This window comes from Chiloscyllium plagiosum, unplaced genomic scaffold (assembly GCF_037043375.1).
Source record: "Chiloscyllium plagiosum isolate Xiang-an unplaced genomic scaffold, Cpla_swu_hap1 HiC_scaffold_18, whole genome shotgun sequence".
Taxonomy (NCBI): Eukaryota; Metazoa; Chordata; class Chondrichthyes; order Orectolobiformes; family Hemiscylliidae; genus Chiloscyllium; species Chiloscyllium plagiosum.
In genome coordinates, this window is record NW_028270156.1 from 53,346,085 (window position 1) to 53,366,076 (window position 19,992).

At 40.2% G+C, this 19,992-nt stretch overlaps 1 protein-coding gene across 2 annotated transcripts in view; it reads right to left on the bottom strand.

Moving 5' to 3' along the window:
• Positions 1 to 1,971: 1,971 nt before the first annotated feature.
• The window catches only part of fads2 (fatty acid desaturase 2), a 54,420-nt gene continuing 36,399 nt past the window's right edge, over positions 1,972 to 19,992 (bottom strand). For both annotated transcript variants that reach the window (XM_043706021.2, XM_043706019.2), the window contains 5 exons: positions 19,044 to 19,141; positions 17,604 to 17,700; positions 9,521 to 9,600; positions 6,289 to 6,414; positions 1,972 to 3,787 (listed from right to left, as the gene is read on the bottom strand). In XM_043706021.2, coding sequence (XP_043561956.1) covers positions 3,736 to 3,787; positions 6,289 to 6,414; positions 9,521 to 9,600; positions 17,604 to 17,700; positions 19,044 to 19,141 — 453 coding nt within the window. In that variant the 3' untranslated portion in view covers positions 1,972 to 3,735. The remainder of the gene's footprint in view (positions 3,788 to 6,288; positions 6,415 to 9,520; positions 9,601 to 17,603; positions 17,701 to 19,043; positions 19,142 to 19,992) is intronic.

Sequence of the window (19,992 nt, forward strand, 5' to 3'; positions counted from 1 at the left end):
GAAGAAAATTTAGTTAAATGTTTACAGACTATAAAAATCATATTATGGCTGACTGCAATATATTCCACATGTTTGAGAACATTGTCCTGAGATATTAAATTGAAGAATCTAATACCTATTCCCCACCAGATATTCTCTCATCTCCTGTCAGGCTTATTTTAAATTATTATCAGAATGTAGTCCTCACCTGCAAAGCCAGCATGTAGTGCACATCCCTGGTTGCCCTTAAGAAAAGCATTGCATTTCTGTGGGTGAAGGTACTTGGTCATAGTGCAGTTCGTGTGGTGAAGATATCCCACAATGCTGTTAAGTTGGGAGTGTGATCAGCAACAATGAACAGGATAACATATGGGAAGTTGGAGATGATGGTACTCCCACATTGTTGTTGCTCATTTCCTTCCAAATGCATTTTGGAATATACATGTGGAAGGAAATTGCATATCCTTTTCCTTCAATATCATATTGGATCATATTTCATCCAATATCATCACCCATTTGGATGATATTTATTGCAGCCTTCATACACACAGTAGTTGCAGGAAGTAACAATTATGGCTGTGGATGGGCTGCTGATCAAGTAATTGTTTTGCCTCAGATTGTGTCAAGTTTCATGTGGTAGCGTTGTATCTGAACCCATCCAGGTCAAATGTGGAGTATTCCAGCACAGAGCTAGTTTATGCTGTGTAGATGCTGGATAGGCTTTGAGGAAACAGGAGGCGAGACACTTGGTACACATTTCCAAGCCTCTAACCTACAAGAGTAATATGTACATGGCTCATCCTGATGGTAGAGACTCAGCAGTGACAATGCCATGGGATATCAAGGGGAGTTGGAAGGTTTAAGAACTGTCTACAACAAAATGTCACATTATCTGTTTTAGCATGAATTTGTAGTTTCATCTTGATGACAACTTATTTTTAGCAGACACAATGCTGCTAATTCTGGAGATTTAGTAAGGAGTGCAGAAGATCGTTTCTGGGATACAGCGTAGTGCCTGCATCAGATCGTAAGTTACTTGTCCAAATGACAATTACCTCTCATCAGAATCAGAGCTTGATTGTGGGAATCGCTATGGTCAGGCCACACTCTGTTGTTACCCAAGCTATGATGGGCATGCTTTAGGCCAGTCAGTATTGGGTTGGGACGTTCTTTTAAAACATACAATGAATACCTGTTTTTCATTTTCCATAATGATCATATCACTTTTGGAATCGTACTCTTGGAAATCAACTGTTTTGAAGCTTAAAATTACCAATATTTCAGGCTTTTCCTCTTCCATTCGTTTTAAATTCAGCAAATCATACTCTGTGTTATTCCCAAAACAAAGATAGCTGTTTATAAGCCTTACAGAGAGCACTGTCTGTATGTGACAGCGAAGGAGAATGTTGAAAGAACTCCAAGGGGTCCACACACATCAGACATCACCATCCCTCTGAATGTCAGTCTAGTATTCAGAAACAGTCTCTCCTTTCCATGTGCCATAGCTCAGTTCAATAACGCAAAGACATTCAACCACGTTTAGTTAGTGGTCACTTCATATCTCAGCGACATTATTGTCTTTATCTTGTCTGTGCCACTGAGAGCAACTGTAGACTCTTAGTGTAGAGCTGAAAATGTGTTGCTGGATTCCTGAAGAAGGGCTTATGCCCGAAATGTCGATTCTCCTGTTCCTTGGATGCTGCCTGACCTGCTGCGCTTTTCCAGCAACACATTTTCAGCTCTGATCTCCAGCATCTGCAGTCCTCACTTTCTACTCTTAGTGTAGAACCTAGTTTCTATATTGAGAAAGCATAGTGAGGGGGTGTTTATTGTCAAAGCAACTCAGACAGAAACTGGATTCAGCATAGTATATGTGTACCCAGTAGGGTGAGTAAGTAATGCTGCTGTTAATGTTAGTTAAAGAATGCATTCTTTGTTAAAAATATTCAATAATGAATGGGGAAGATTAAAAAGAATCAACAATTATTTCAATTATGCCAGAAACAGGATTAGTAATTTTATTTTAAAAAATTACCTATACCATTGTCCTCCTCATTACTATAAATTATGGACAGACACGACTGAAAGAGACTTTTGCCTGTTAGGATAAGAAATCATGTGTAGAGACACATGACAAATACAGAAGTTGGGAACCTATTGATCATGGTTGCAGAAAGCAGGGAAGGAATAGAGTTTAGCGAGAATGAGTCAATGGCAGCTTGAACTGACATTTTCCAAATGTCATACTTCAAACTGACATAGATCATTGAAACTCACTCCAAACTGCCACAGAACCATTCATTCCTCAGGTCATTTGTAGAAATTTTAATATTTTCTTGTAAATGGATTGCAGGGCTTGATTTTATCTACTTTGTGTACCACCTAATGTATGGGTAATATGTTACTTCCATTCTGTTTCTCTGTATGTGTGTGTTGAACAAGAGGTAGCAGCCATTTAACCCTCTGTCCCCAATTTATAACCTGTTCATGAGGCAGCACTTTGTGCTGGGGTATAGGTGCAATGGGCATAGATGCCCTTTGGTATCCCGTCCCAGGCGTCCGTCTTGATATTTAATGAACGCAAACTCTGTGACTCCAACGGACATAAAGGAGCATCTAATCATGTCCTCAACTAGATCAACACAAAAGCATTTGGCAGCAGGGGAATTCACGGGCAAGAATCAACAATTGTTTCCTTCGATCTGGTCTATTAATATTAAATGTGGCAGCCTAAATCAGTCAGAAGTTTGGTGTCTGATTATGCTACAAACTCCACTGAAACATGTGCCAGTACAGATGTACAGACATCATCAGATTGACACTTTAACTGAGATCAGTGCGCACTGGACACATGAACCCCAGGTCGTCCTGCTTTGTAAGACTCTGAAGCACACTTGGCAATGCTGTAACTACAGCTGGTAGTCAGGCTGGTCGCATCCCATCTGCCCAACCTCATCCATAAGGGCCACTCTGGAAACAGTACTATCACAGCAACCTGTTACTATTTGGAATGTTTGCGAAAGAGAAGGAATGCAGATTCTCAACCTTTGCCTGTGACTAAGGTGTCAGCATTAATATCAACAACATCTTCAAAAGACCAATTTAAGTAAACAATGACCTGCCAGAGTTAGATGGAAAAGATGAACTGGCATCATGCAACGTAATCCCTCTTTGACACCTTAGTTTAGAAACTTGGTTGATGTGGACAAATTGGACCGAAGGATCTGTTTCTGTTCTGTATGACTGCATGATCTCCCCTATTAAATGGTCATGGTTACAGTGGAGCATGTCAGATGCACATTTAACTGAAGGTTAAATATTTACACAGCTGATGCAGTAATAACTTCTTGTTCTACTCCACAAAGTACACTAGAGGTATCACAACATGAAAAACTTTCTTGCTTAGTGTCAGTAAACACACTAAATTAAAATAAAATCAAGCCCATTGTCCTACATTTGTCTCATCTAATTAAAACATAGTCTGCTCCATTGGCAGTGGATACCTGCCAATGCTTGAACAGGGAAGGGCGGTGGAGCAGGGGGAACAGAACAATTTACTTCAAGGTGTTCTTCACCAGCCATGAATTGAGAATCAAGTCAATTGTCAGGTCATGCAGAAAGCCAGTGGCAGCATCCTCTTATACTGCAGAAAACCACTTGAGATGGACACAAACTCAGAGAAACAGGAACTCCAACGCAGTACTGGAATTCTGACAGGGACAGGGAGAGAGAGGAGTGAGGATTCATTGAGTAGCCTCATTTGTTGAGGTATGCATCCAACCACAGATCACCAGATTTCTTCAGGGACCTGGGAGGAGAAAAGTGGCATATCAGACAAATCATTGGCACATTTAATTAAACTCAATGCACAAAATATTAAGGAAATTTAAATAGGACCACTTATATTTGATTGCTTATGAACAGTTAGCACATGTGAATCAAAATCCAAGTTGGTTAGGATTTGGAGATGCCGGTGTTGGACTGGGGTGTACAAAGTTAAAAATCACACAACACCAGGTTATAGGCCAACAGGTTTAATTGGAAACACACTTCAGAGCATCGGTCCGAAAGCTAGTGTGCTTCCAATTAAACCTGTGGGCCTATAACCAAATTGGTTAGGCATGCTTAATTCAGTTAACAAAAGATGTACAAAAGAAGGGATAAAAAGAGGTCTTCTTGGACTTATTGTCACCATGAATGGTATCTCCAAGAATTAGTATTAGGATTTAAGCTTTTCATCATATTCTGTATGCCTAATGTAGGGTTCTTAGACAAGATATCATAACCTTTAGCCTGGATTTAACTGGGAGTGGATATCAAATAGACAGTAGTAAAGTGAGACAGATACAAAGCACAGTTGGCATGTATGCTCAGGCATGATTAATTTCTTCCAGCCAACACTTTACATTACCAACTATATTTTGTCATAAACAAAAACAGAAATTGCTGGAAAATCTCAGCAAGTTTTTTTTTACATTCGTCAGAATTATCTATTTTTATGGTTTCAAGTTAAATGTAATATAACAGAAAACCCTGGGAAGAAAAATTATGAAGACCCCTAAAGTAAAGGCAAAAAGTTAAAAGGTAATCCATGTGAATCTTACAAAATCAGAGTTTGTGGTGTGGGCAAATAAACTATCAGGGTCTTCTCTGAGCTTAATGAAGCCAGAAGGTCTACCCTTGATTTAAATCAGAATATTAAACTGCTCATGTATTCTCTAGGTGAAAATAAAGTTAAAAGCCATGTAAATGTGAAGGTTTGTTACCTGGGCCAACGTTTTCCAGGAGAGGGGTGTGATGAAACTCCATTAATGATAAATTATTCACATGGGTTACAGAATTAAACAGTTGTGTTGAAGGTAAAGCTAATTAGCTTGTTTTTATGTTCTGTCTCATTCTAAATATACCACACTGTCATGGAGATAAGCTCAGGGACTTAGATGGTTATGCTGTTTTTCCTCACAAAGGAAGCTGTGGTTTTGGCTTAGTACAAAGGTGCATGGATAGGATAAATAGACAAAGTCTTTTCCCTGGGGTGAGGGAGTTCAGAACTAGAGGGCATGGGTTTAGGGTGAGAGGGGAAAGATATAAAAGAGACCTAAAGGGCAACTTTTTCATGCAGAGAGTGGTACGTGTGTGGAATGAGCTGCCAGAGGATGTGGTGGAGGCTGGTACAATTACAACATTTAAAAGGCATTTGGATGGGTATATGAACAGGAAGGGTTTGGAGGGATATGGGCCGGGTGCTGGCAGGTGAGACTAGATTGGGTTGGGATATCTGGTCGGCATGGACGGGTTGGACCGAAGGGTCTGTTTCCATGCTGTACATCCCAATGACTCTATAAACAGGAGCTCATTGACTTGGCACAGTTAAAGGAGACGAATGTTAGGCAGGCGTACACTTGATGATCCTAACTTTATTCCTCCGCCACATGGAATGTGGATCAGGGCTCAAGCTCAGTTAGATTTTATGTCAGGCAAAGAAGCTGGAAGTTTTGCCTAGTTGAAACTTGGAGAAAGTGATCTCCAGTGGTCCTCACAGAGCCTTGTGGCAGATATCAATCAGCAAAGTTAGAAGGACTGAGAGAGGGAAATTGGTTATCTTCTGGCAGCCAGCAAAGCACCTTAGGTCTTTAAGGAAATGTTGGAATGTCACTTAGCTAAACGTGAATGGATTGATCCTCAAAAATCTTGTACCTTGGAGAAACCTGGAATACTGAGGAGAATGAAAGTAAATTTCAAAGGCATACCTTTGGGTTGATCCCTAAAGAAGGGAATGAACTTTCAAGATTTTATAAGTAAATTGAAGTCTTGGAGGAAGTAACAAATAGAACTGAATTTACAGTATAGGACTTTATGAGTTATAGTGTTAAGTTGTTAGTGCTGTTTAATTTCTTTTTGTACACATTTTTATTGAAACATATGAAATCTTTTCATGTTGTAAATTGCTAGATGTTTGGATTCCTCTTAAACATGAATGGTTTCCAGCAGACTTGCGACAATCTATATGAATGCTTAGTTAACTCTCTTAAGACTCTCTTTGGCTTCAGCAAATTACCCAAGTAGATCATAAGAACACATTATTTTGAAACAGAATAATTTTCAGTTTTTAACTGTATTATAGGAAGACGGTTGAACATCTTTACCCTGATAACCTTGAGGTTGTGTGCATGTGTGTATATTAAAACTATTTAAGGAAATTAGGGTCCATCTTTAATTTCCCAACAATTGAGAGCTAAAATGTCAACTTATGAAAACTGGGCATTTGACAACAAATGTCATGGTGATAATGGTGTGAACATTACTTACCCTATAATATCCTTGAAGGCTTGCAATAAAGGCTTCACTTGGTAGTTCAAGCCATGCTTGTTACACAGTGATTTCACCAAAGGGGCAATTTTGTAGTAATTGTGACGTGGCATTGTTGGGAAAAGACTGGAAAAGAATGGGGATTACAGAAAATACAATTAAAAGCTGTCATTTATAAAGGAGGCAGGTGTTTGGCTAATATTTCAACTGGAGCCAAGAAGTATGGCCCCTTTTCCTTGAACCCCATTCCAGCCTTAGGTTCTTTCTTTCTTTGGTGCTGCTTAAGGCAACATGATGAGTTGAAACTCATCTAGCAGAATCAGTAGAATCAAAATCAATTTATTTGATAAACTTACTGCACTGATTCTGCTCAGCACTCTATGTTATCAGGGCCTTCTGGGGCAGGACCTAGACATTTACCAGCATCAGGCTGAGACTTCATTTCTCTTAGCAATCGGGCTCATATACCATACATTGTGCCAGATGTAACGTTCCGTTGTATCAAGACAGCCAGAAAAAAACCGTTATGTGAAAAATTTATTTTGTGGATCCAGGGAGCATACAAGTTCCACAAAAGAAGGTGGGCCTTTGTCTCCCTGGACTGCTTTCCTGTCAGCCTTTCTGCAGTCCCAAAGCCAGTGAGCAGCAGTAGGAAGCCTAGGTTTGGCCTGCAGCTCGCAAACAGCATGTTAATGAAGAGCCTAGCCTTGGGAATGCACCAAACCATCCAATGGAACTGGCCAGCTGCCTGACAGTTCTCCCATCCCCCAGCTCGAATATGTTACAGATATCTTCAAGGTCCATAACTCTCACAACATCCAAATCAGTCTCAGTTGAAGAAAGCAGTACACACATTTTAATCATGAACAAATCTCATTATTTTGTTACAAAGAAAGCAAGTAAACTAAAACTATTGTTAAAGTGTATGCTAAGTCCCAAACTGTGGAGATAAAATGCAGCCTCCAAATTATTAGCAAGTTCTCTACAGCTTACACAATCAGCATTTAAAGCCTTCACCTCATAAAATATTCCTCAGACAGGAACATCTGAGTTCTTGGCAACAAGCCATGCTTTTTCTTCATTCACAGGATGGGGGTGTCACTGGTTGAGACTGGCAATATTAATCAGCTCTGGTTGCTTGTGAGAGGGTGGTGCCTTGTTGAATCACTGCAGTCCATGTGGCAATGTGGATTATTACAAGGCTTTGTGTAATTAATCACCCATGTAAGATGGACATTGCAACCATCATGGGTGATTTTAATTTTCATAGAGATTTAATGAATCATTTTAGAACAATAACCTGGAAAATGAGCTGATTGAGTGTATTTGGAACAATTTCTTACAGCAGTACACTTTAGAGCGAACTATGGAGCAGACTACTTTAGATCTGTCAATGCACAATCAGACAGAATTCATTAATGATCTCTTAGTAAAGGAATTTTGGTGGGGGGTGGTTTGGGGTGGGGGTAAGGGGTGTCCATTCCCATCTGGGTCAGAGTCTGTGTGGTTCAGATGGTCTGGGAGAGGTGTCGTTGTGGGTGTGTGTTAAGAATAGAGTCTGCCAATGGTTACTTAGCAATGTATTTAATAGTCTAACTTTTCCTTAGTAACTATATTATGTAATTTCATCAGAAACATCTAAAGTCTCTGATTAAAATGGAGACATTCAAAATTTAGAGAAATATCTCAGTGGACAATTACATTTTCTGGGCAATTCCTTCAGACTCTGCTATGATGAGGATTCCATGGGGTCCTGTCTACATTGGTATTGCCACTATCTGGCCAGTGAAAAATCCAGACCAAGGACACTACTTTGGGTGTCCTGGTACATGATGTAATGTTGGTATGCAGATGCAGCAAGTGATTAGGAAGGCCAATTGAATATTTACTTCTATTGTATGATGAACCAATTGTAAAAGTAGGGAGATTCTGCTTGCGAAACAGGGATTTATTGAGCCCATGTGTGAGGTCTGGTGTATAGTTGAAGTTTTCTTACTTAAGAAGGAATATATTTGTAAAAGGAACAGTTCAGAGAAGGTTTGCTTGATGAAGGAGTTATTTTATAAGGCTAGATTCGGCATGTTGAGCCTATTTTCATTGGCATTTAGAAGAATGAGTGGTAAGATACCTGCTCCATGACACTGGATGCATCCCTTTAACCACCAAGGCAGCTTGAAAGCACCAAAGCAAGTATCATACATGCTATAGATCCACATAATCAGAATCTGTTTAGATAACTATTGTGCCAACTTTTCTGGAATGAACATCAGTTTCTCCAGCACCTGCACCACTTCAGGGTGGCATGCAGGCTCAGTAGTTAGCATTGTTGTTTCATAGTATCAGGGTCCTGGGTTTGATTCCACCCTTAGGTCACTGTCTGTATGGAGTTTGCACATTCTCCCTGTGCCTGCATGGATTTATTCCAGGTGCTCCAGATTCCACCCATAGACCAAAGATGGCGGATTGGCCAAGCTAAATTGCCCATTGTGTCCTTGGGATGTACAGGCTAGGTAGATTAGCCAGGGGAATTGCAAGTTTAAGGGGATAGGGTTGGGGTGTGTCTGGGTGGGAGGCTCTTTGGAAGGTCAGTGTAGACTCGACGGGCCAAATGGCCTGCTTCCACACTGTAGGGAGTCTATGATTCTATGGCTTGACATTGGCTATTTTCTAATGGCATTCTCACAGTGCCTCTCAATGCCAAATAGGGACATGATCAGGTAAAGAAGACAGTCAACTGTTACTCAATGTGTATCTTATATGTAAACTATCTGACAAAATATGAATGTCAGTATAAGCTTCACAATATGAAACATGGAATTTATGTGTTAATAACTCTGTTCAGGTAGTTCTACAATATTGCAGTCGATGAAATAAGTAATTAAAATCAGAATCATCAATGAAACAGCATGTTTCAGAGATTTCGGAAAGTAAAACAGGAAATAATTTTCATATATATGTATCAATTATTTAAGTCATTGCTTCATTTATTAAGGTAAAGCAAGTTTCTCAACACAACACAATTTTGCACAGAATTGTGGCACAGAAAGTATACTTTATTTAGAAGTCTTTGAGAAAATCCAATCAATCAGGTTTAGATTCTGACCTTGGTCTTCAAGAGGTAGCTGCAAACGTTCCCCCTGCAGCACACCCTCACACCATCACTGCCACCATCACCACCAGCACCCCACCAACAAAACCTAACCCATCTTAGAAATGTTTCCTATTCACTTACTGGTGCTCAATCTGGAAGTTGAGATGGCCACTAAACCAGTCATTGAAGGAAGATTGTTCAATATTACATGTGGAGTCCAACTGGAGAGTCAAAAATAGAATATAGATTATTAGCCATCCTGAAAGACAATGATGAAACCTGTTGTCCTAACTTTAAATTCCAGCATTGGGCAGCTGTCTGTGTGGTGTTCGCATTTTCTCCCCACATTTGCATGTGTTTCCTCCAGACAATTATAGGGTTTGGGTGGGATGCTCTTCAGAGGGTCAGTGTTAACTTGATGAGCTGAATGGCCTGTTTCTACGTTGTAGGGATTTTATGATGCTATGAACTGCTAAAGATGTCCTCTACATTTCAATGCTACAGCTCATTGACTAAATATATTAGAGCTCTGCTTGGTTCAATGTCAGACAATTGAGCTGTCTTTCTTACAAAGCTACTCTCACTATATTTGTTTTGTTGACAAGAGTGAGGAAAAATACAGAGCAGGTTTGTTGACTTCAGCTGAATCACATTATGTGCTTCTCTGACTTGCTCTGTGAAATCCCAACTTGTAGTTCAGGAGACAGTGACAAGTGAACTATCAACCATGTTTGTTTTGGAAATAAGTTCTACATCATTACCAAATTCTTGAGTTGGGTTGCCGTATTCAGGTACTTCTTTCCATTCATTCATGGGATGTGACGTTGTACTTGTATAGAGTGACACGTGACCGATACACCAGTGTTACTCTGCAAGTTTCTAAATTACAGGCTAAACCACCCTTTGTTCTGATTAGACTCAACCTGGAATACTGCATTTATTCAGCCTCTGCACATCAGGAAGGATACAGTTGCTTTGGAGAAAGTGTAATTTGGATTTACAAGAATGATATCAGAGCTAAATGAGTAAAATTATCAGGACAAATTCCCTTACTATGTTTATATCCTCTTGATTACAGAACCTTGAGGAGTGATCTAATTGAATTGTTTAAAGTGTTTTAGATTTAACAAAATGGAGAGAGAAATTACTTCCGCTGCTGGGAAACTTTGAACAAGGACCTTAAAATTAGAGTTAAGTTGATGAGGAATGATGTCAGAATTATTTCTTCACACAAAGGGTAGTGGAAAACTGATATTATCTCCTGAGCAAGCTGCTGAGTCTAGGCATATCCACAATTTGAAGACCAGGACTGATAGATTTTTCTTCAGCACGACTATTAAGAATTATGGACCTAAGATGGGTGGATGGAGTTTAGATACAGATGAAATGCCATCCAACTGAATGATGGAGCAAACTCAAAGAATTGAATGTCCTACTCTTTTCTGTTTCACTAGCTGTATGCTCCTTTATTGGTGTTATATCTGCCTGAAGTTGGTCTGACATCTGTAGCCTAGTCTATGTTCGAAGAAGAGGAATGCTGGAGCATAATGGATATGTGGAGAAAAACCATGCAAAAAGGTCAGGAAAGAGTTAACTGGTCCAGCATGTCTACCCCACCTTGACTTAGTAGATTCCCTATTCATCATTTACACATGATCCCTGTCAGAAATTTCCTGGAAGTAGCAAAAAAGTGGAAAAGAAAACTCCAGGACAATTCAGGGATAACAATGGGAATCCTCTCCAAAGTCAATCAAACAAATTTGAGGAGGTCATTGTCATCACTACTGTTAATCTCACTTAATCAGCAATATTCATAGGAACGAATCCAGTTCCCTTTTGAAAAGTTGTTTCAGACTAAATGCCATGAAAAGAAACTGATGCATTGGGCCAAATGACTAGTTTCATAGGTTCAAAATGACCTCCAGCCTCTTAAGACATTAATTACAGATCGGATCCCAAACCATGTCATATCAGTGCAAATTAAATAGTGCAAGCAGTCTCTAAGTTGTTTACTGAAAGGTCTCACTTGGAAGGGATAAAAGAACATCTATAAGTAAGCTATCAAGATGTTTCATAATGATCTAATGGTTCTAGCAGCAGAATATTTCACTTGTCCTCCGAAAATGAAGCGATTAATTCAAGCAATGGATGTTATCATTCCTCTTTCCCTAGGACACTAGCATCAACATTTGACCCCCAAAACCTACACTTATCTTCCTGGCAAAACAGGTAAATCATCAAGCATTGTAGGAACAATGACTGGCTTGTTTTGAACTTCTGAACTTTTACTGAAGATAGGGAATTCACAACCTGGAGGATCATAAGCAAAAACTCATCTGAGCAGTTCACAGCGTCATACACAGGAACATTAATCAAATACAACATCACACAATGCTCCCAGAATACAGGCCTGAGTGATATAGGCCACTGCAGTGTTCTCTTCTCTTATTCTTATTTTTCTTTCGAGCTCTAATGAAAGGTCACAGACAAGATACATTAACTCTCGTTTCCCTCTTTACCGAGTCTGCAGAGTTAGCATAGTATTTCCAATCCTGATTTCAGATTTCAGATTTTGTTCCTGTGTTTCTTCTGTAGGAAGACAGATATACGGGCTCTTATACTAGAAAGGATTGAGATTATTAAGGAGGAGGTGTTATAAATTCTAGAAAGTGTGAAAGTAGATACGTCCCCTGGGCCGGATGGGATTTATCTGAGAATTCTCTGGGAAGCTAGGGAGGAGATGGTGGAGCCTTTGGCCTTGATCTTTGAGTTGTCATTGTCTACAGGTTTAGTATCAGAGGACTGGAGATTGCAACTGTTGTGCCCTTGTTCAAGAAGGGCAGTAGAGATGACCCAGGCAATTAAAGACCGGTGAGCCTTTCATCTGTTGTGGGAAAGGTTTTGGAAAGGATTATAAGAGATAGGATTTATAATCATCTAGAAAATGACAATTTGATTGGAGATAGTCAACATGATTTCATCAAAGGAAGGTTGTGTCTCACAAATCTCACTGAGTTTTTTGAGAAGGTGACCAAACATGTGGATGAGGGTAGGGCAGTTGACTTGGTGTACATGGACTTCAGTAAAGCCTTTGATAAGGTTCCACATAGTAGGCTTTTGGACAAATGCGGAGGCACAGGATTGAGGGTGATTTAGTAGTTTGGATTAGAAACTGGCTTTCTGTAAGAAGGCAGTGAGTGGTGGTTGATGGAAAATATTCAACCTGGAGTCCGGTTACTAGTGGTATGCGACAAAGATCTGTTTTGGGACAACTGCTGTTTGTCATTTATATAAATGACTTGGACAACAGGCATTGGTGGATGGGGTAGTAAGTTTGCAGATGACACTAAAGTCAGTGGAGTGGTGGACAGTGTGGAAGAATGTTGCAGGTTGCAAGGGAACTTTGATAAACTGCAGAATTGGGCTGAGAGGTGGCAAATGGAGTTCAATGTAGCTAAATGTGAGGTGATTCACTTTGGGAAGAATAACAGGAAGGCAGGGTATTGGGTCAATGGAAAAATTCTTGGTAGTGTGGATGTGCAGAGGGATCTTGGTGTCCATGTACATAGATCCCTGAAAGTTGACCCAGGGTGATAGTGCTGTTAAGAAGGCATACGGTGTGATAGGTTTCATTGGTAGAGGTATTGAGTTCTGGAGCCGTGATGTCATGCTGCAACTATACAAAATGCTGGTGCGGCCTCACTTGGAATATTGTGTACAGTTCTGGTTGCCCCATTACAGGAAATATGTGGAAGCATTGGAAATAGTGCAGAGGAGATTTACCAGAATGTTTCCTGGTCTGGAGGGAAGGTCTCATGAGGAAAGGCTGAGGGACTTGGGTTTGTTCTCATTGGAGAGAAGAAGGCTAAGAGAGGATTTAATAGAGACAAACGAGATGATCAGAGGATTAGATAGGGTCGAGAGTGAAAGTCTTTTTCCTAGGATGATGATGTCGGCTTGTACGAGGGGGCATAGTTGCAAATTGAAGGGTGATAAATTTAAGACAGATGTCAGAGGCAGGTTCTTTACTCAGAGAGTAGTAAGGGCATGGAATGCCCTGCCTGCCAATGTAGTTAACTCAATCCCAATTAGGGGCATTTAAACAGATCTTGGATAAGCATAAGAATGATGATGGGATAGTGTAGGGGGATGGGCTTAGATTAGCTTACAGGTTGGCACATCGAGGACCGAAGGGCCTGTTCTGTGCTGTATTGTTCTATATGCTGTTGTTCCTAATGGTGACTAACCTGAAATATCATTGCCTTCCTGATATTGAATATCTTCTACTTGCACTAGTCCAGGCACGGCTGACACTATGTTGTATCAAACACAGAAAATGCTGGGAAACTCAGCAGGCCTGCCAACATCTGTGGAGCGAGAAAGAGAGCTCAGAAGGTCCGAAGAAATGTCATATCGAACCCAAAACATTAACTCTGTTTCTCTCTCCACATCTGCTGTTTGATCTGCTAAGTTTTTCCAGCATTTTCTCTTTGTTTTAGATTTCCTTCATCTGCACTACTTTGTTTTTATATAACTATATAAGAACAAAGAACAATACATTACAGGAACAGGCCCTTTGGCTCTCCAAGCCTGTATTAATACATTTTGCCCATCCATACTAAAACTGTCTTCATATCCCTCCATTCCCTTAATATGCTTATATTTCTTGAATGCTGCTATTGTGTCTGCTTCCTTCACCTCTTCTGGTAGCATGTTCCAGGCATTCACCACTCTGTGTGAAAAACCTGCCTCACACATCTCTTTTAAACTTCTCCCCACCCCTGCACCTTGAGCCTGTGTACCATAGTAATTGACCCCTGCATCCTGGAAGAAGACTTTTACTTTCTGCTGTAACCATGCCATTCACAATCTGGTAAACTTATATTAGGTCAACCCTCAACCTCCTGCATTCCAGTGAAAACAAGCCCAGTCTACCCAAATTTTCTTCACAGCTAAAATCCCCCATACCAGGTGACATCCTGGTAAGCCTTTTCTGTAGCCTCTCCAAAGCATCCACATCCTTCTGGTGGTGTGGTAACCTGAAGTGTACACAATATTCCAAGTGTGGTCTAACTGAAGTTCTGGAAATCAGCAGATTAACTTGCCTATCTTTATACTCAATGCCCCTTTTAATGGAGACAACCATGCCATAAACCTTTATTACTGCCTTATCTACCTGTGCTGCTACCTTCAGTGATCTGTGGATCTGCACACCCAGATCCCTCTGCATATCAATACTCCTAAGAGTTCTGCTATTCACTGTATAATTTACACCTGTACTTGACCTTCCAAAATGTATCACCTCACATTTATCTGGATTAAACTCCATCTGTCATTTTTCTTCCTATGCTTCCAACTGATCTATATCTTGCTGTATCCTCTGACTATCCGCAACTCCACTAAACTTTGAGTCATCTGCAAACTTACTAATTAGATTAGCCATGTTTTCCTTCACATCATTTATACAGACCATGAAGAGCAGAGGCCCCAGAACTGATCCCTGTGATAGAACTCCACTAGCCACAACCCTCCATTCTGAAAAGCATCCTTCCCTCTGTTTCCTATGACTAAGTCAGTCCTGTGTCCATCTTGCCAGCTCACCCGCGATTACCATGTGATATCACCTTTTGAACCAGTCTGCCGAGGGACCTTCCCAAAGGCTTTAATGACGTTAATGTAGACAACATCAACTGCTTTTCCCTCAAACATCTTCATCACCTCCTCAAAAACCTTGTAGAAGTTAGTGAGGCACAACTTGCCTCACAAAAAAAAATGCTGTCTATCGTTAATAAGTCCATGTGTTTTTAAATGTGTATAGGTCTTGTCCCTGAGAATCTTTTCCAATAATTTCCCTACCATTGACGTGAGGCTCACAGGCTTGTAATTTCCTGGATTCTTCCTGTTACCCTTTTTAAACAATGGGACAACATTGGCTATTCTCCAGTCTTTGGGGACCTCACCTCTGACCAAAGAGGATACAAAGATATCTGCTAAACAAGAATGTAAAAACCTTAGCTTGATCTGATGGAATCTTTGGGGCAACTATGTCAAATTGTCACAGTAACACTGAGCCAATGTGATCCTTAGCTTCCACTGGGATGACTAATGCTGAATTTGGTTATCTTCAACGCTGAGTTATTCAAACTCTGATGAGCAGCAAATCTGATGATATGATATGAAATCGATCACCAATTACATTGTTCTGTTTAGTTTTATATCAAGATTTCTTGTGTTTTACCATATGGCAGTATCCCTTCAATTTGTGATCCCTTACTTCTATGAATTCCGAGGTTTTGGGTCATGAATACTGATGGGGTTGCAGAGGTTATATTTGGGGGTGACAAGCTCCCAGTCCTCTGAGACAGAAATAGTGACTGTAGCGAGGAGATTCTGTCAGAACAATCATGGGCTCACTGAATATCCACTAAACAGCAAGAGGCGAACAGTGAGCCCACAAACACCCCTTACCCTTCGAAGCTGTTTGCAAAGTGCATGTGGGGGAACGGAGAGAGAGGGGTCACTGAATCTTCCACCACAAGGGAATATGGATAGCATGGCTGAAACTTTTATGAGTAAATAAAGTGCATTAAGTATTTCCATATTTAACTGACCTATTAATATGTTGATCTGTAACCTGTGAACATTAATGATTATATGTGTTACTGAATGCAACTATGTTGTGTTGTTTTTCCTAGGTCAGGGGTCACGCTAATTTTCAAGTGCTAAAATAGGGCTATATTGGAAAATAGTTTGAGAAGCACTGCCCTGTGCAATTGTCAAATTCTCTCTGACAATAGTTGACATGGATCCATGTGATCATGTCTTCTCGCTTCTGTATCATTATGAAACTATAATCAACCATAATCATTCTAATTATGTTACATGAATATTTTAATGAGCTCCTTTCTGTATTCTTAATATTCTGAAGAACAAAGTAAGTGCAATTTGAAGCTGAAATTGATAAGAGCAACAGGCGTATAATTCAATCTGTTTCTCAGAACAAAGGCTAGCCTCCATTAATAATTGAAGTTGCTTCTCTGCAGATTAATGAGGATCTAATGTACCACATCTCAAAGTGACAATAAACTCACAGAAACAAAATACCCCATGGAAGAATCCTGCTGATTAAAGTTCCTGTTTTGTCTCTTTTCTCTTTGTTTCCTCATGTTTCTACTGAAAATAATGAACTTTTGCTGATGTCCTGTAGGCAACAAACCATCTTCCAGGACCTTTTCACATTGTCAGCCTCCATTTGAGACTAGACAATGACATATCAGCAGAGAGACATTATGGTCAAAGCCAATCCTATTCTGAATTGACTCTGCATAGCCCTATCCTTCCCCAGTCAGCCATATTATATACTTTCAAATAAACAATGTAGATTTCCTTATCAAACTTTCACTGATGCAGCAAGTTTTATGATGACAATTAATCAATCAGGTTTGCACTCTATAATGCAGATAGTCATTTTAATGGTGACAGCAATTTCAGACACTTGGAAAAGCTGCAATGAAATGGTCATTTTTGCAAGTTACCCTCCTTATCTGCCTTGTCTGTACTTGCTACAAGTTAGTGGGAGCAGTTTTAACAAGAATACAAAATTCTAATCTGGCAGTGTCTACAAACATTTAGAGCAGAACTTTCATTCACCCAAGGATACAGAATTGGAAATGAATGGATCTACAATTGCACACAACCATCTGGTCTCCCACCATGGTCCTGGCTCTAGCTCCAAGACAGTTTAGTTGCGCTGCTCTGAGATGCAGGTTAGGGTCCCACAGTGGCAGTGAAGATGCCCCTCTCTCCCACCCCCAGTGTTGCTATGGTTCACAGCTGCAGCCACAGGAGAAGGAGTTTCCCCTTCACAATGATAATCTAGTAGCTTGGGCCTTTTAAAATTTAGCACCTTATAAAATCTCTTTAGTAGGTGCCTTCATTTTGAGGCTACCTAAATCAGCACTGACCACTTCTGATGGTGGCACTGCTGATCTTTTAAAAGCCCTCCAACTTGAAGAACTCGCCCTCCCACCCTTATCTGGGCAGCCAGCCTGGTTACTAACATTGCTAGCTCATTAAAAATTACAGCAGGGGTGTAGGGGGCACTGAATTACCCCTGACCACAGGGTGTTGAGCCCAGGACAAAAACTCAGATGCTTTGGGGGTTTTTATGATGTAAAGTGTCACAAACTGCCACAAGGATGTTCCAAAGCTAACTGTGAGTTACCTGCATAGTGAGCCAGTCCTTGTGCTTTTCATCATCAATGGTCATAGGAATATGGTTCATTTGGGTCACCCACACAAACCAGTGGCTCTCTATGAACCTGCAGAGAGAACCAGCACAATAGTCAAGCATCGAACGACTATCAAAATTCTTCTGATGCTAATGCTTCTATACCAATACAGCCAGTACCTGTTTTTATTTCCTATTTTTGTGTTTAAAATCAACCTATTCAGAAATGTTACGACACATTTCTGGAACCCAGGCCACTGGCTCAGAGATAGGAACATTACCACCATAGCACAAGAGTCTGTAGTTGTTAAACAGCTTTGGAAACCACTTTTAGGTGCACTTTTTGCTTTAAACAGACATCATTCAGGACCAGACAACATTTTCCCTTCAACTCCCTGCCTTTCAATCTCCTTCTCCTCAAGGCATCTACCCTCATTTCATAGGAACTGATTGACCATTGGGAGTCTTTGCTCTGTGAGAGTTCAGACACTGCAAGCTTCAAAAGGTATCACAGAGCAAGAACCTGTCCTCAGCAAATGACCACACAGAAATACGTCTTAGACGGATTAGTAAATCGCAATCATGAAGAGGAAGCTCTTTGTTTCTTTCTCTCTCTCTCTCCCTTTGAGCTGACAGAAATGAAGACCAATTGAAGCAGCTCTCTAGCCATCGGTGTCAGCTGTGATTCAGCTGGTAGCACTGAAAGTCAGAAGGCTGTGGCTTCAAGTCTCACTTCAAAGACTTCAGCATCAAACCCAGACTGACAGTAATGTGGGAGGGCATAGGTAGATAGAGAAAATCTATTTCTTCTGGTTAGGGAGGCTCAGTTTAGGGGATATTGTTTAAAGCTTACAGCCAGGCCATTCAGGAGTGAACTCAAGAAACAATTCTTTGGTTGTGGTTGGAGCTTAGAACTCTCTCCACAAACAGAAGTCAATTGTTAATTATAAAACTGAGATAGGTGGAGTTTTATTGATCAAAAGGATGAGACAATGGTAGTTAAAACTTTGTAATCTACCATGATCTCACAGAATGGCAGAGGGGCTAAAATGTGACTTCAGTTTCCATGTTATTTTACAGAACCACTTCAAATTGATAGCAGTTTTCACAAGCCCATTTGAACTGGGCTTTACCAATTACAACAGGAATTTACAGCAGGTTGGATAGTTGGACATGCAATTGGACTGCCTGATAATGAACTAGTTAAATCATAGGCATAGCCTATGGAGATAAGAGAAAAGGAGAGTAAACGTGTCCTTTATACATTTTTTTGCATTAGTCACATCTCCTCTCCCTTGCTCCAAAATGCTACATCAGCCTTTATGCGCAGTCCAACTTTTTAAACATGGTATCACTTCAGTTTATAATCCAAAAACTGTAATATTGGTGGCTGTGACTGAAACGACAGAGATAATTCTTTTGAACTTAACATACCTGACAAAGATGACAAATAGTATGGAACCAAAAAATCCATAAAAGGGTACATAGGTGTTGAAGTAGCGGATGTAGTATGTTGTTGCCCAGGCAAGATCCTGCAGGATGGAAAGGAGTAGACGAAATGTGTTAAAGGGGCAAAAGTGAGGACTGCAGATGCTGGAAACCAGAATTTAGATTAGAGTGGTGCTGGAAAAGCACAGCAGGTCAGGCAGCATTGAGGAGCAGGAAAATCGATGTTTCGGGCAAAAGCCCTTCATCAGGAATCAGGATTCCTGATGAAGGGCTTTTGCCCAAAATGTCAATTTTCTTGCTCCTTGGATGCTGCCTGACCTGCTGTGCTTTTCCAGCACCACTCTAATTGAAACGTGTTAAAGGTTTAGGGTGTGTTATTGCTATTATATAATTAAAGCAAAAAGCGTCATTTGCTCTGATGTCTGGAAAATGAAATCATTCCAGATGGTGCAACACTCAGGTCTTACCTTATGCTATCACTTCTATTCAAATTACATAATTTGAAACATTTTTGAGTGTGACTTATGTGATCAGTCAAGTGCAGGATACTATTTGATTTGAACTGATTTACTATTGTCACGTGTACATTATTACAGTGAGAAGTTTTGCTTTGTGTGCAGTACAAGCAGATTGTACCATACAAAATGCATTAGGGTAATAAAACAGAGCAAGAAATACAATGTTACATCTGCAGAAAAGGTGCGCAAAGAGCCAGATCAACATTACGTTTACAATTTGAGAGATTCATTCAGAAGTCTAATGATAGCAGAGAAGAAGCTGTTCTTGAATCTGTTTGTATGTGTGTTTAAACTTTTGTATTTTCTGCCCTTCGGAAGAGTTTGAAAGAGATTATAATTGGGGTGGGAGGGGTCTTTGACTATATTAGCTGCCTTCCTGAGGCAGTGAGCTGAGGAATGGAATTGGCTGGAATCGA